This window comes from Canis lupus, chromosome 1 (genome assembly GCF_003254725.2).
Source record: "Canis lupus dingo isolate Sandy chromosome 1, ASM325472v2, whole genome shotgun sequence".
Taxonomy (NCBI): domain Eukaryota; kingdom Metazoa; phylum Chordata; class Mammalia; order Carnivora; family Canidae; genus Canis; species Canis lupus.
This window is the reverse complement of record NC_064243.1, coordinates 69,207,227-69,223,460: the sequence shown is the minus strand read 5'-3', so window position 1 is coordinate 69,223,460 and position 16,234 is coordinate 69,207,227. Positions and strand designations below refer to the sequence as shown.

General features: G+C 46.3%; 1 protein-coding gene across 19 annotated transcripts in view; it reads left to right on the top strand.

Annotated features, from left to right (window-relative positions):
* EPB41L2 (erythrocyte membrane protein band 4.1 like 2) overlaps positions 1–16,234 on the top strand; it is a 193,662-nt gene that overhangs the window by 141,872 nt on the left and 35,556 nt on the right. For all 19 annotated transcript variants that reach the window (XR_007413608.1, XM_049115512.1, XM_049115521.1 and 16 more), the window contains 5 exons: positions 1,008–1,226; positions 2,485–2,572; positions 4,613–4,765; positions 5,307–5,404; positions 11,408–11,580. Coding sequence is in view for 18 of the 19 variants with exons in the window: in XM_049115512.1 (XP_048971469.1) it covers positions 1,008–1,226; positions 2,485–2,572; positions 4,613–4,765; positions 5,307–5,404; positions 11,408–11,580 (731 nt within the window). In the remaining variant the exon portion in view is untranslated. The remainder of the gene's footprint in view (positions 1–1,007; positions 1,227–2,484; positions 2,573–4,612; positions 4,766–5,306; positions 5,405–11,407; positions 11,581–16,234) is intronic.

The window sequence follows — 16,234 nt, the reverse complement described above, 5'->3', positions numbered from 1 at the left end:
TCCTGGGGTCGAGCCCCCTGGTGGCTCCCCACAGCCCCGTCTCCTTTGCTCTTCCCCACCGCCTGTGTGCTTCCTCTCTCTAATAAAGAAATAATCTTACAAGGAAATTCTCTCTAAAAGGTCTTCAAGAGCAAGGGACCATTTGGTTCAGAGGGGTGCCGTTCCTGTTGTAAGTGGTTAAATTCAAGATAGAAACAAGGTTCCAAAATGTCAGCAAAGGAGCTGGGGAACGTCTCCCCAGCCCCGTCCTCGTGTAAATACCGTGGCTCCGCATGTCACTTACTGAAAAATAGGATGTTTTCTCAGTGTGTGGTCAAACCACGTGGAACACTGAATGACACTGAATGACAGCTCTGCTTAGAACTTCGTAACGTTGTCGTTACAAAGATGATGATGATGATGGCTGTTATCGATCCCCAGGTGACTTGCAGTGTGTTTCATTTCCGTTATCGGATGTTTATTCTCACCTTCAATGGAAGGTAGAAGTCAGGTTTCACGGGTGGGGAACCTGCGCGAGGCCTGAGCCCGCTGTGCCTGCCCCGAGCTCCTGCCCTTGTCGGCGGAGCTCGCTGCCTCTGTAGATGGGGTGAGCGGGCCATGAGGGCCTGACTGCCAACGCCTTATGCATTTTGCTTTTCCAGGAAAGGAGATTAGTGCGGGAAGACAAGGAAGGGGCTGGGCGGTGACCTGGGCTCCTCTTGCCGGCGCTTGGGAGCTGCAGCTGCTTTTAAAGTGTCATGAGGCCTTACGACTTGAGGGACGTGCAAATGTGGATCGCGGTTTTGAGTCCAGGGTTTAGAGGGTTACCTGCAGGACCGACTCCTCGTGGTCCTCGAGACGGGGGCCTGTTAGACCCCTTGCGGTGGCTGTGCCCAGGCCGGGAGCCAGGGCAGGGTGGCTCATTAGCGGGATGGCTTGGGCCACGGGTGCAGGGTGGCCTGGTGGCCGCCGCTTCCCTGGGACCTCCACGCCGCGCCTGACGGGCCTTCTCCCCTGCCCCCCCACAGGTACCTCCTGTGCCTTCAGCTGCGGCAGGACATCGCCTCGGGCCGCCTGCCCTGCTCCTTCGTGACGCACGCCCTCCTGGGGTCCTATACGCTGCAGGCTGAGCTGGGGGACCATGACCCAGAGGAGCACGGCGGTGGTGACCTCAGCGACTTCCAGTTTGCACCGATGCAGACCAAGGAGCTGGAAGAGAAGGTGGCGGAGCTGCACAGAACCCACAGGTCTGCAGGCCCACTTCCCAGAGGCAGCGGCCGACCCGCACTTGCTGGCCCCCGGGCATTGGCACAGGACGTCCAGCCCTTGCTGGCCGCCCCCTGGCGTGGCCGATGGCCTGTGGCCTGGCTCCCATGGATGGCGGTGCTCCCGCTGCTGGGCTCCTGCTGGGCACGCTCGCCTCCCATGATTCCTCCTGCCTCCTCCCATGCCCACCCTCACGCACACACACGTGCGAGGCACACGTGCACACTCGCTTGGCGCTGCTGTGCCTCTCTCCTGCCTTCTGTTTGTATTTGTCCCATTTGCTAAAGCTGCAGAGGGAACAAGGCTTCAGGGTTTGAGTCAGGAATGTGAGTGGGGACGGAGCGAGGAGCCTGAAACACGGGTGTTCTCTCTGGCCACAGAAGGTGACTCTTGGCTGGGCAGCTGGGCAGCTGGACTTTACTTACTTAACATCGTAGTAAATAATTACATTTCAAGAACTTGTATATCTTTGTGAAAATAAATGTTTTTGACAGAAGTTCAAAAAACTCACTACAAAATTATGGTTTGTCCCATATTGCAAGATTGAAATTTCATAAAAATCTGACAAAAATGTTGGGAAAGGAACTTTCAGAGATTAGAAGTCCTTGGACCACATTCCCTGACCTGTCCGTAAGAAAGAAGGGCAGTGATTCTTATTAACTTTGTTCCAATTCTGCTCAATAGGTATTTATTGTAGAATTCGGATTTGAAGTAGCAGGTGTCAAAATGCCATGTGGGCTACAGGGTCCTGCTCTGTGGGCTGAGACTCCGTGGGGCTGAGACTAGAGACGGGATAGAGAGGATTCCAGTTACGGGATGTGGAACGCGTCAACTCCCGTAGCTGTGACACCAGATACAAGTACTTCCGGGCCGTATTAGGATCAATCCTAGCTGAATAAAATGAAGGAGTAGGAAGTAAGAATTTGCCTTTTTTCAGAAAGATGAGATCACTTTTATTCTCAGATCATTGATGTTGCACCCATTTCCCCGGTGAGTGAGGAAAAAAAAATGAAAGCAGTTTTCTCAAATAACCTCAATCTCTACCCTTTACCCTTTTTATCTTGGGAGGAAAACCGCCTGAGGTGCAGAGGTGAGCCTTCTGGCCCGTTCCCTGCTTGTTTGCAGGTTTTTCAGGGTTGCCGCCTCCGCCCTGAATCCTGAGCTCGTGCTCCTTTCCCGTATTGACCACATCTGTTATCCATCTGCCGATGAGATGATCTTGTCTGTTTTGATTCCCAGGGGCTTATCTCCAGCACAAGCTGATTCTCAGTTCCTAGAAAATGCCAAGAGGCTCTCCATGTACGGTGTCGACCTGCATCATGCCAAGGTACCGTCCAGGCTGCGCCAAGCAGCGTCTTGCCCATCTGCCGGCGAACGTTCTGGGAGGAGTGGCCCCGGGAGTCCCAGTGGCTCTGGGGCTCAGAGTGGCCCGGCTCACCCTAGGAAAGGGCCGTCCCCCTCTGCTCACAGTGGGGTTTATGCTGGTGCGAAGGACCACTCATTCCAACCCTACCTCTTTTCGGTTGGTGCCCTTGCCACACATGCTTATCCTAAGACTCCAATGCCTGCCGTCTCCACCCCCGTCCTGGTTTATGCTGCATCCCGGCTTCTGCTGTGTCAGTGCTGCCTCGCCCCAGCCCCTCTCTGCTTCCGTCTTGGGGGAGAGAAGAGCAGATCCTGGCAACCGTGAGGGCAAAAGCCGTATGGATGTAATTCCTCTGCAGACCTCTTGTGGCTTACGAAGGAGCCCAAGGGTCAGGCCCTTCGCCACAGGTCCCTTCTGTACTTGCTGAGATGCAGGAGACGGGCCGGGCCCCGGGGCTGCAGCACGGAGCCTTGGAGAAGGGACAGGAGATGTAATGACGAGCCGGGCGATGGAAGGATTGGGTTGGGAAGTGCCTCTCGTAAGCATCACAGGCTCCGTGACCCTGGTTCCAGCGATCGATCGCAGAGCCGGGGAGAGTCCGGGAGCAGAGCAGCAGCAAGGAGAAAGGCGGATTTGGTCTTGAAAACCGTATCCACAGCCTGCACGTGGAGGCAACCAACGGCTGCCTGGTTTATATTTTTTTATTTTATTATTTTTTTAAGATTTTATTTATTTGTGAGAGACACAGAGAGACAGAGACACAGGCAGAGGGAGACGCAGGCTCCATGCGGAGGCCCGATGCGGGACTTGATCCAGGGTCTCTAGGATCACAACCTGGGCCTAAGGCAGATGCTAAACCGCTGAGCCCCCCGGGCTGCCCAGCTGCCTGGTTTTTAAAAGACCCTGCGGGTCCCTAGATGCAGCCCAGGAACCTCTGCTTGTGTGATCCTGTGATTTCTCTCGGAGAGGCCCCACCCGAAGGGCTCATTACTCCTGCTCAGCTGTTGATAGGACTTGGTGTTTGCAGAGCACTTCCCCCCCAGTGGCTCTTTATCCCTTAACTGTTTTTCCTGGTTACACAAGTGATCTATATACACGTTACAGAAAATAGAAGCAAACAGAAGGGGTAAAAACACTGAAATCTCTTTATGCAAAGTAGGCACGATTGCTATTTTGAAACATTTTCTTATTTCCTTTAAAAAAAACTCCACCTCCGAGTGCTTGAACTCTGATGCGTTTTTTTCAGTAGGGTTTGCGGGGCTTGGGGGTTTTTTGCTCACGATGAGGAAGGTATTCAAAGCTCGTCAAAAAGGAGGTCTGGGCCAATTCAGACGAGTTTTTGGTGGAGTTTGAAGTTTGTGCCCTCGTACATCTTCCATTGTCTCAATTATATTTAAATAAGATTTTTTTTTTTAATTGAAAGTTGTTTTATTGAGAGAGAGAGGGAGAGCAGGAGCAGGCCGGGGTGGGCAGGGGGTGCTGATGTGTGCTGGGCAGGGAGCCCGACGCCGCAGGACTGTGGTCCCTGATGAGTGGGGACCGTGGGGTGACCCCGGAGCCAACACAGAGGCTCAGCTGCAGGTGCTTGCGTGCCGCCTCCTGGTAGGACAGGCCACAGGGGACCCCCGAGAGCTGTGGGCATGCGGAGGAGCCCTCGTGGTAACAGGGACACGCCCCAGCCCCGGCTCCCGAGTGGGGGCACCTTGTCGGGGGTTGCGGAGCCCGAGGCCCGGGCCGGCGGGCTCAGGAACATTCAGGTCCCGCCTTGTGGAGAATACTGTGCCCTGTGGCCAGGGCTGTACCTCGTTGGCCAAGCAGATTTGATCCCGGAAGGCATCGCGTGTCCTGCTGTTCCTACTGCCCTGGGCGCTGTCGCGGAGATTTAAATACCAACCTGCAGAATCAGGGGTCCCGGTCCTGGTTGGGGGGAAGGGGGGTAATGAGCGTCCTGGCCCGTGCGACTGCAGCTCTAACCCCCATCAAATGGCCTCTGCTTGGCAGGACTCGGAAGGCGTGGACATCAAGCTGGGGGTGTGCGCCAACGGGCTCCTCATTTACAAAGACAGACTGAGAATCAATCGCTTTGCTTGGCCGAAAATCTTGAAAATCTCCTATAAGCGCAGTAACTTCTACATTAAAGTCAGGCCCGCAGAGGTAAGCACTGTCGGGCGGGCGGGAGTATCCAGACGGCGTGGGTCACTGTTCTCATGGCCATGGGCTAGCTGTGTTTGTTTTTTTTTTCCTACTGAATTTTACAAATGAACTATTCCTTATTCTTTCAAAGCAAAAAAGGTCAGAGTTCTTAATGATAAAACTGCATGCATATCCATGTTGCTGGAGGTAAAGAAATAAGCAGGAGGGACCCCTTCCCCACATTTTGGCCAAATGGAAACGTAGTAAGCGCCTCCACAAGGTGGGCCCGTTATCTTGTTGTCAAACAAGTGGTGGAGATCGACAGGAAGGTAGTAGGAGGGGTTGTGTGGACACAGGTCGGAGTCGTGCTTGTACTTGCTCTTCACGGAAACTAGCATTGCGGCCTATGGGAAATTCATTTTGTATAATTACGCTGTGTCTGCTAATACTTCCTTTCACCAAGAAGGATTAAGTTCTTTCAGAATTCTCTGAGCCTGTTTTTTGGTAGCTTCCAATCAACTTCTAAGGAAATACGCTGATTTATTGTGTTGATTTATTCCAGCTCGAACAATTTGAGAGCACCATTGGATTCAAACTGCCAAACCATCGGGCGGCAAAAAGGCTATGGAAAGTGTGTGTGGAGCACCATACTTTCTACAGGTAATTTTACTTATTTTTTATTTTTTTAAAGATTTTATTTATTCATGAGTGACACAGAGAGAGAGAGAGGCAGAGGGAGAAGCAGGCTCCATGCAAGGAGCCCGACGTGGGACTTGATCCCGGGTCTCCAGGATCAGGCCCTGGGCTGAAGGCGGCGCTAAACCGCTGAGCCACCCAGGGATCCCCATAAAACATACTTGAATCCATCTGACCCGGTTACAGTGAGCACATTAGTTGTTGGTTGATCATTTCCCTTGGTAGCCATGACATTTCTCCTCAAGACAACGTGAGACTACCTCCTAGAAGCCTGGTGGATACCACTTATGAGTAAAACAACACAGGTCAAAGCAGGGTAGATAGTGGGCTTCCCTGTCAGGTACTGGTAACGGAAACAATAATTATCTTAGAAATGATGAGCGCTACATTCGTTGAGCATGTACCGTTGTCAGGCACGTAAGCACTTGCTTTGCATCGCGCCATCTCATTTCTTGATCACCCCACGGAGCAGGGGGCTGAGAGCTGGGCGCCCATAAGGGTCACGGGCCAGGCACCTGGGCAGAGCTGAGGGCCCGGCTCTGCGACTACAAAGCCCACACCGGTCACCTCCCTGCTGTCCTTCCTCTGGTATTCCTCTAGCAAGCGTTTCTGAAGTGTCTATTAGCCCTGCAAAGCCTCAGGCTTCTCCATTTTCGCTGACCTACCGTGACTCCAGTGTCAAAGTAGACCAGTTTGCTCCTGCACACTTTTGAGGTAATGGTTAACGAAAGGACTTTTAGATCTGTAAACCTGGGGTAACTTTGCTTACACGTGACAGGAAGCAATGTAGCTAAAGCAAGGCATCGTAATTCGTCCACACAGTGCTTGGAATCAAATCTGGATTTTGTTCTGCTTTATTTTATCACAAAAGATGCAAATGATATCTTCAGAAAATTAAAGCCATTAAAGAAGCAGAACTTTGTATTGATTGATAGCCGCTCAGCCAGACTAGTATTAGTCGAGTAAGAACATAATAATAGAGCTGTTACTTTACTGTGTTTGATGGAGCCTGTCAGCCTGCTGAGAGTTCTTTTAATCTTTACAGCATTGTCGTAATCTTTATGTTTCTCAGTCTTTCCAAATGTAGAAGTTAAGAAGCCTGCCCCTGGTCCTGTGGACAGTCATGGGTGGGGATGGAATTTAGAGCCGGACCCTGTGGCTTAGGGTGCCCATGAGCATACCCACTGAGCCATGCTTCCTGACCGTGTTTATGGTGGATGGGCTTCCTTCTCCCTCCCTCCACAGCTTTTTTCTGGTACTGGAGGTGGCGGTGCTGCTGGCGGCGGTGCTGGTGGTGGGGCGGTGGTGCTGGTGGTGGTGGTGGTGGTGCTGGAGGTGATGGCGGTGGCAGAGGCTCTGGTGGCGGCGCAGCATGTAACCAGCTTTAACACATTCCCCTAGCTTGGCATGAAACTGCCGTTTAGACTTGACCTTGTAGATCCAGAGTAATTCCAAGTGAATTAGCGTCATCAGCCGCTTCAGGGAGAGCTCTATTGTTAACTGTGTAATGATTGACTTTAGTAACTGATTTTTGGGGTTTTTTTAGAAGGTTCCTTTACTTACCACAGTGTAAAAACTTTAATGATATTTTATTTATAATAGAATTTTTGTAAAATTAAAATGTCACTGTGCTTCTTAAGCAGTAAAATATGTAAAAGTTGATTTCTTTTGTGACGTATCATTACATCATCTTGCTCCGCACCTTTAAAACTCTAGGATGATTAGTTCCTTATTTACAGCTTTTAAATTCCCAAGAGTGAGATGATAGAGGTCTTGTAGTGATTTTGATGTTGTTTTTATGAAGGTAGAGCCTCGGTTGGTAAATAAAAGTAATATCAAAAGGAAATAATTGTTCAGTGATCTTGAAACATTTTGTTGCCTGGCCTACATTTTTGTGGAAGACTTATTTGCATTATTACCATTGACTCAAGTCACCAAAAATATTATTTTAGAAAACGCTAATGTCTGTGATTGGTCCATTTTTGTTTTGATTTTGTGTTCTCTAATTGCAACTTAATTACTTAAGAAATTTTTTGTTGTCAGAAAACCAATCAGCAAGCTACCACTTTGTGTGTGTGGTCACCTGTGCCACTTGGGCAAGGAAGTATTTTATCTCAAGTTAAATAAAATAAAAATCCCTTCCTAATTTCACATTGTGATGGATATATGCCTTTAAAATACTTGCCTTGTATTTCATGTCTTTATACTTTTGAAGTATCTTTTACAAAACGCATAAGTGGATAATCTGGTATGTATTTAAATGGCCGTCAGTCGTCTGTTACCTTAAAAGCAAATTAGACGTAAAGAAATACGGTTGTACAGAATTCTCCTTACTTGGACTTAGGTGTTTAGCTGGTCACATATCCCAGTCTATATAAACGAGAGCCCGCTTTCATAACCAGGAGAAAAAAAATAAAACCAACAACTTCATTTTGCAAAGGGCTTTTTGTAGCACTGGGATTGTTTTGTTTATTAAATTAAGACTGAAATATTGAGCACTCGTTCTCTCAGTGTGTTAGATGTTCTAGAACTTAACAGCCCAACTTCCCTTCTCTAAAATCCCAACGTAAGAGAATGAACTTCGATGCTGTGATTACGTAATAGTAAGGAGGAGAATTCTGAGAAATGGATAGGTGGACATGTCTTTGGGTTTTCTGGCTACTTAAATTCAAGTGCCCTCAAGGAAACTTTGACAGTGGGATTCTTTCTGATAATCTGGCCTGTATTGAGCACCTGCTGTATTTGGGACCTAGCACAGATCCATGTGAGGTTATAGAAGATAAACTAATAACCAGAAAGTCAGCAATCACTAAGTTTTCTTAAGTTTAAAATTATTTTCTGAAGACTGAAACTTCTCAATCTTCTTTCTTCATGAGTTCAATTTTTTTTAAAAAAAGAGAAAATTCTTCAAATATTTTTAATAATTCCCACAAACAGGTATCATCCTGTTTCTAGTTTAAGGGTTTCATGGTTAGGATTTGAAAACATCCCTAGGCCCACAGTTAATGGGACTGGAAATGGGAGCTACCAGTAAATCCTCATGGGAAGCTGGTCGGTCTAGGAAGACCCGGCCTTCGAGAGATGAAGCCAATGAAGGTGAACCTACAGATGGATGCCAGATTCCCCAACCTCACTCTTCTCTTTACTTTTCCATCTTTTATTTTGTTTTTGAATAAGTATACTTCATTGGGTGAGATAATGTGTGGTTTGTCCTCTTAGACTTCATCTGTATGAGATGCTGTTGACCATAGGTGTGTGTTGTACAGCCGAACGCCAGAGCTTCATCCTCACTGAGGCTTTATGCCCAGTGACTAATAGCTCCCCATTTCCCTCTCCTGCCGGCCTCTGGAGCCACCATTCCAGTCTCTGAATCCATGAATTTGACCGTTCTGCTTCCTTATACAAATGGAATCACGTGTCCTTCTGTGTCTGGCTCATTTCACTCCGCGTGATGTCCTCAACGTCCATCCATGTTGTCATTATTACAGAATTCTTCTCCTCGTGAGTCTGCTCGGTGCATATACCGCATCTTCTCTATCCATCCATCTCTCAGTGCATGTTTATGTCTCCACATCTCCACTATTGTGAGTAGTGCTGCCATGAACATGGGAGTGCTAATGATTTCTCTTCAAGATCCTGGTTTCAGGGTTTTTATTTATTTATTTACTTTTATTTTTATTTTATTATTATTTTTTTATAAATATCCAGAAGTGGGGCTGTTGGATTGTGTGGCCATTCTGTTTAATATTTTGAGGAACCTCTCTACTGTTTTCCATAACTTCTGCACCACGGTGCGTTCCCACCAGCAGTGTGCAAGAGTCCTAGTTTCTCCACTTCCTTGCCAACACTTGTTGTCTTTAGTTTAACAATTTTGGGGGTTGGGGTAGTTTCTTTGGGGTCACCAATGCTTATTCCCCTTTGAGGTATATTTAGACATACTTTTTTCCGCTGGTTTATATCCCATTAAGTATAGAGTATACTGCATGAATACATGATAAAGATATATGTGATTTAGCTAACTTGCTTTCCAAGAATGATTTTTTTTTTTTTTTGAGAGGAAGGGGAGAAAGAATGGGAGAGAGAGAATATTAAGCAGACTCCATGCTCAGTGCAGAGCCTAATGTGGGGCTCGATCTCACAACCCTGAGATCACAACGTGAGCTGAAACGAAGAGTCGGACGTTAACTGACTGAGCCACCCAGGTGCCCCAAGAATGAACGTTTCTTTATTATTGAAGTGATGAGCCTGCCAGTGACCCTTTCTCTTCTATAGATCACTGCTTTCTTACAGAGCATTGTTAGATCCTCTCTACAATCCTAAAATCCTCTTTTCCCTAGGTAGGGAAAGCCTGTCATAGTCAATTCGAGGGGGAGTGCTTGCTAAATGACCACGTTTCTCACCCTGCCTTTCTTATTCATGATCTGGATGCTGAAATATTCAGTCTTTCTGGTGCCTTAGTTTCCCCAACTGTTTGAAAAAAAATAAATCAGAGCACAAATAAGAATTCTGTTCTGGCCAAATTTCTAGTATTCCAGAATTCTAATTTAAGAATATACAGCTTTTCCCAAAGTGCAAATTGAGGCACTGGCCATGATCAGAGTAGATTTTTCTCAGCAGCAGCATCTGTGTTTCCTTTGAAAGTCTTTTGGCAGAAAATGGAAGTTTTCAAGAAACTTGCCTGCTACCTTACATGAATAGATCACCACCATGAAGGCCAGAGAGTATTGGTTTTTCTTTCACTGGTTTAATCTCAATACATCGTTTTTCTGGGTGAATATCCTTGAGAATTCATGGAGGATTGCCTGTTGCACTATCACAAGTAGCTTTAACTCGACTTGAAACTCTTTGTTGTCTTTAAACAGAAGACAGTTTCTAAAAAAAAAACAAAACAAAAAAACTGAGCAGAAGGTCTAAAATTACTTGAAATGGTAACGAACTCTTTAAGAAATCACTCCTTGGGAATGAAAGGAAAAATTTTGTTGGAGCTTATATTCTGGAATTGTCAACTACAGCTGTCTTATTTAATAAAAGCTATAAGAGCTCCAAGTTTATCATTTTTTGTTAAGACATTTGGCCAACTCGTGATTAGACAATGGAAGTGAGACAATTCCAGTTGTATGCCAGACGAGATTGGCTTACTTACCAAAAACATACTTTTGCATAAGTCTGGAAGTATTTGACATCAAGAAAGTTTGCCTTCATTTATTACAAACCCCGGGCTTAAGCACTGGAATTGTGCTGGCAAGAAAGGCTGTTCTTCATCTCTGCAGATCTACTGTGTGCCGTGTTCTTCATGGGAAAGCATCCCTTGATGGAATGGGATTCCTGAGTTGGATGTCCTTTCCCAGGAGGAATAGACATAAGTATTGAGAATTACTAATGGTAATGGATTGCTACTTGGCACTCAGAGCTGGGAGCAAGAATTCAGACATATGTGTTTATAGAAAGGATTTAAGCTAATACAAATAAATAGCCTTTGATATACACTGAGAACAGCTGCTCTTTTGCTCAGGTTGAGAAGAACGTATTACTCGTGAATACATGAATGTGGATTTAGTCATCTTATCACTATCCTAAAGCTCTGTATGTAGGAGGGTTTATAAATGTTCTTTTTCATTAGAAAGTTTAGGAAGCCCTTTGCTCTTTAAATTGAGTAATCTTACTTAGTAAAATGGGATATTAAAATATAAAGTTTCAACATTTTTTTTAAAAAAAGAAAACTCGGGATCCCTGGGTGGCGCAGCGGTTTGGCGCTTGCCTTTGGCCCAGGGCGCGATCCTGGAGACCCGGGATCGAATCCCACATCGGGCTCCCGGCATGGAGCCTGCTTCTCCCTCTGCCTGTGTCTCTGCCTCTCTCTCTCTCTCTCTCTCTGTGACTATCATAAATAAATAAAAATAAAAAAAAAAAAAAAAAAAAAGAAAACTCATAAAGGCTCCTATTTCATTTCTTTGTTTCTCCCTACAGGCTTGTGTCTCCAGAGCAGCCACCAAAGGCCAAGTTCCTGACCTTGGGGTCCAAGTTCCGCTACAGCGGCCGCACCCAAGCCCAGACCCGCCAGGCAAGCACCCTCATTGACAGGCCAGCGCCACACTTTGAGCGTACCTCCAGTAAGCGGGTCTCCAGGAGTCTGGATGGAGGTAAACACATTTATGATAGTTTGGATTCCTTTAATCTTTCTCTAATCCAGTGGGATCAGAAAGTGTTGATCTAGCTAATGAGATTCTCAGAAATATCCTAGAGGGATAGCTATTTTTCTTGAGTAAATAAAGTGGTATTTCTTCTACTCACAAGAAAAGTTTTATGGTGTTTTGAAGCTGTCATTCTGAATCTAAATTTTCTTTGTACTGTCAGTGCACACAAATATTAGGAATTCTCATGGATAAAATGTTGGACAAACATTGTTACTGATCTGACTTGTGACGTATTTTATGCGTCTTAATTTCTTGAACTTGTTAATTACTGGCAAAAGTGGAATTCTAAGAGTTTTGGCATGATAACACAAGAACCTTTATTGAACGGAACTTAAAACGTCTTAATTTTATGAGTTTAAAAACTCACTGAAGCTTACCAAACTTCGTAGCATATGAGAGAACCCATCCACAACTTCCAAGGATTAGTTTCAATGTAGTGCTTTAACAAAAAGAAAGGAAATACAGTGTAATCATTAGTTCATTAGTTCGGTCAGCCAAGGTGGTGGGAGGAAGAGGAGGAAGATAAATGTATATATTTGTGTATTATTTTATTAGAATTCTAATTAGCTACCTATTTGTAGTTTTATATATTTTACATATGGAAATAAATTTGGGTTCCTTCCCCTCTATGTGTATCTTATTACCCTAATTTTCGGTTAATAGCAGGTTTTCTGTAAAGGAGCTAAAGTTAGTTTTATAGTAGAATGCTTTATAAGGGACTTCATTTTACTTTCTGCCTAGAAGAAGGTAATTGACGTGAATGACTTTCTCTCGGAAGTAATTTTCCAACATTTTTTGGTTGATTAATCTCAAAACATATACAGAATTAGCAATAACAGATCTAAAAATTTGTTTCACTACTATTGATCATTGAAAACTTTCTTTTCTGACATTTTTCTGAAATATGAACTAAAGCAACTTCTATTTTAAGTAGCCGAAACAGATATGCTAATAGATAAACATGCTCTTTCTCATATACTGAAAACTCTTTCTATATGTTTATACACACACACACACGAGTTTTTGAGTATAGTTGATCTAACAGTGTTATGTTACCTCCAAGGGTACAACATAGTGATTCGGCTTCTGCATACGTTACGCTGTGCTCCCCACAAGTGAAGCTTCCATCCATCACCGTACAACACTATTACAATACAGTGTCATGGACTGTGTTTTCTATTCTGTACCTTTTATCACCATGACTTCTTGAAACCTGTGTCTCCTATTGCCCTTTGCCCATCCACTGCCCCATTTCTCTCTGGCAGCCGTCAGGTCTCTGTGTTTACGGGTCTGATGCTATAGATGCTCCCTCATTAATGAAGGCTTGACACTCGATTTTTCCCAGAATAAACTTGGAAAAGTCATCCAGGCAGACGCACAAAGATAGTTGCAGGGATTCATTGGTGGGCATTTTTTATATATAGTGGTTAAATCTTGATTCTGGAGAATCTTCCATATAGTTTTGAGGGGACATATGTACAAGGGGATCCTACAATGTGGTTCAAATAAATGTCCACATTTCCAAATGCGGTAACGTAAATGGTAACGTAGTGGATTTTTAATGCCTGATAACTGCCAGTGTATCTGGCTCATCAACAACTGAGCACTTTTTTCCAGTGAATGTGAACCATGTGCCCTGCCCACTCATGGAAATATTTCACAAGCCTTACCCCTTACCACGGGAGTTTATGTATGTGCTGAATAACTGTACTCACTGTTGGCTAACGCCCCGAGAGAAGTCATTCCCCTTTCTGGGAAACGGTCTGTTTCAGCCTGTTTTAAACTCTGAGGCTCTGTAACTCCTACATGGCAAATTCTAGAGTTTAGAAAGAGCGGTAAAGTCCTGTCCTTTTGACATATATAAACACTGCTCGAGGAAACCCACCATCTTGTGTGAGCAGTTAGTGCAGAGGGTCTGTATCTGAAACAATGATTTTTACAAGCAAAAGCAACAAACATGGCACAGTGATCCATTATTTTTCCTTTTGTGTTTTGGACGCTGTAATTCATCAGATGGGCAAGTCATCAAAAGGATTATTGTGTTATTGTGAAAAATAGAAGGCTTTTCGTGCCAATACATGACCAGACAGCCAGTGAACTATTTGGTTAGGGCTCATAGTTTTTCCGTCCCGGAGCAAAGCGAGGTTGTAACCTGGTACTGAACTTGACTTTCACCACCACTCCCCATCAGGATACCTTTTGGTTGTTGTTGTTGACATGTGTTGCATTTTCTTGTCCTTATTTAGGTTAGGCTAATTTACATCCATAAATATTCCTTACTTTAAGGTTTGACAAATTGAAATCAATCTTCCAGTGCTTGCCTGCAACCTAAAAATCAATGTGATACCTAAAATAAAAATCAGTCTAGAAGTCTTTTTTAGAGCAGGGTGATTCTGAGATTGGAAAATCAAATCAAAAAGGAGGCAAGTCAGTCATTTAAGAGAACAGCCAAGATGCATTTGCCAGTAGGGGAGATCGTGATGATTTCCTGAAAATGGAGTATGTAATACGCAGGGACCTTCGATCGGGCTGTGGGAGAAGGAAAGCCCATCTGGGGAAGAGGCATTTTGGTTGGGACTTGAAGGATGAGGAGGAACTAGCCGTGAGTAGAGCATTTCAGGTAGCAGGAGCAGCAGGTCTGCAGGTTATAGGATTAGCGAGAGCTTGATACAGTCCAGGAACAGAAAGAAGGCTTTGCACATATGGGGAGAGAGGGGCTGGGGCCAGGTCATGCAGCCCTTGCAGCCCAGGAGAAAGAAATACGATGATTATTCTAGTGCTATGGAATGTGTTACACACACGTGCACACTTATGCAAGTATGTAAATGCACGATATTGCTGTTTTAAAAAAATCATTTGATGCAATGTTGAGAATGATCGATAGGACTAGACAGGAAGCAGGCGGACTGGGTAGGAATACTGCAGGTGACAGTAATGGTGACCTTGCCTTGGATGATACTAGGCCACTTAGCCGTTTGCACCATAAGCTCAGTGCCTGGGGCCTCTGGGCTTCTCAGGGCTCTGGAAGTGCTCAAGACCTAAAAAAAGGTTATTTGCTTCAAAATGCAAAAACCAAAAACCAAACAACCTGCCCCCGCCCCCCCACACACACAGAGGGAAAGTAAAGTATTTAAAGCATGCAAAACAAAGGATTATTTTGTCAACTTTATTTTAGAACTTTAAATTTGATGTTCGTTAACATTTTGATACCCTTACATCTAAAGCCATTTCTAGGTCAGATTTCCCATTTTGCTCTAATTTGAGCATGTGTAATGGGTGCTTTGAAATCATAATTGTAGGAGTTACTCATAGTCCTAGATTTTCCAGGGAAAATTATTAAAATCTCAAAAGTTAAAAAATAAAAGAAAAACACTCTGGAAAATAATTATACTTCATGTAAGATGGGAGTTCATTTTGTGACTTTTGGTGTGGGTTTTCAAAAGTGTGAGTACTTATGGACTGTGGGGGCCTTAAAATGGACCTGGGTGGGGAAAACAGAGGAGAAAGCACTGGCTACATTCAGATCCAGTGGGACTGGATGGCATCGAGGGATGAAGGCCAGAGACCTCCGTGTGGTATCTGGTGAAAAAGGCAAGGTTGGTGGTAAAGGAAGGTTTGGACAGGGTATGTGGAGGGGACCGGGACACGGAGGGGACAGGGGACAAGAGGTTTTCTGTGTAATAGATGAGGTTGGAGCCTCTGCAGTTCAATCTGGGGGATCCTGACCCCTCCCCATCCCCCTTCCCATCCCCCTCCCCACACCCCGCCCCCCAGCGCTGGCTGCCCAAAGGCCTGCATGTCCCTGCTCCAGGTGGCCTGGAGACCTGTGGACCTCACCTGCCGGGCAGGCACTTTGCACGCAGGTGCAGTCGCCTCAGTGGGTGCGGTTTGGGGGGAAGCCCCGGGTGGACGGTGACCTCGTCGCCACTCTTCCCCACCTGCATTTGTTGAGAGGTGATGCAGCCTCAGGTGGACCCGGCACCCGGCAGGCCGGTCCCTGCACGTGTGCCTTGTGCCCGTGCCCCTGTGTGTGCCCTGTGCGTGTGGCCTGGCGTGTGTGTGGCCAGTGCCTGTGGCCCGTGCGTGTGTGCCCTGCACGTGTGCCCTGTGTGTGTGGCCCTGTGTGTGTGCCCCTGAGCGTGTGGCCGGTGCGTGTGGACCTGTGCTTCTGCCCTTGTGTGTGTGGTGTGCGCATGTGCCCTTGCATGTATGCTCCTGCATGTGGCCGGTGCATGTGCCCTGCGCATGTGTGGCTGGTGCCTATGGCCCATGTGCATGTGCCCTGCACGTGTGCCCTGCGTGTGCCTCTGAGCGTGTGGCAGGTGCGTGTGTCCCTTCATGTGTGCCCTGTGCGTGTGCGGCCGGTGCCTATGGCCCCTGTGCATGTGCCCTTGTGTGCCCTGCGTGTGTGCCCCTGAGCGTATGGCCGGTGCATGTGCCCTGTGCGTGTGCCCTTGCGTGTGTGGCTCTGCACGTGTGGCGTGTGTGTGTGCCCCCTGCACATGTGTCCTTACATGTGTGCTCCTGCGGGTGTGGCCGGTGCATGTGGCCCTGCATGTGTGCCCTTGCATGTGTGGCCCTGCGCACGTGCCCTGCACGT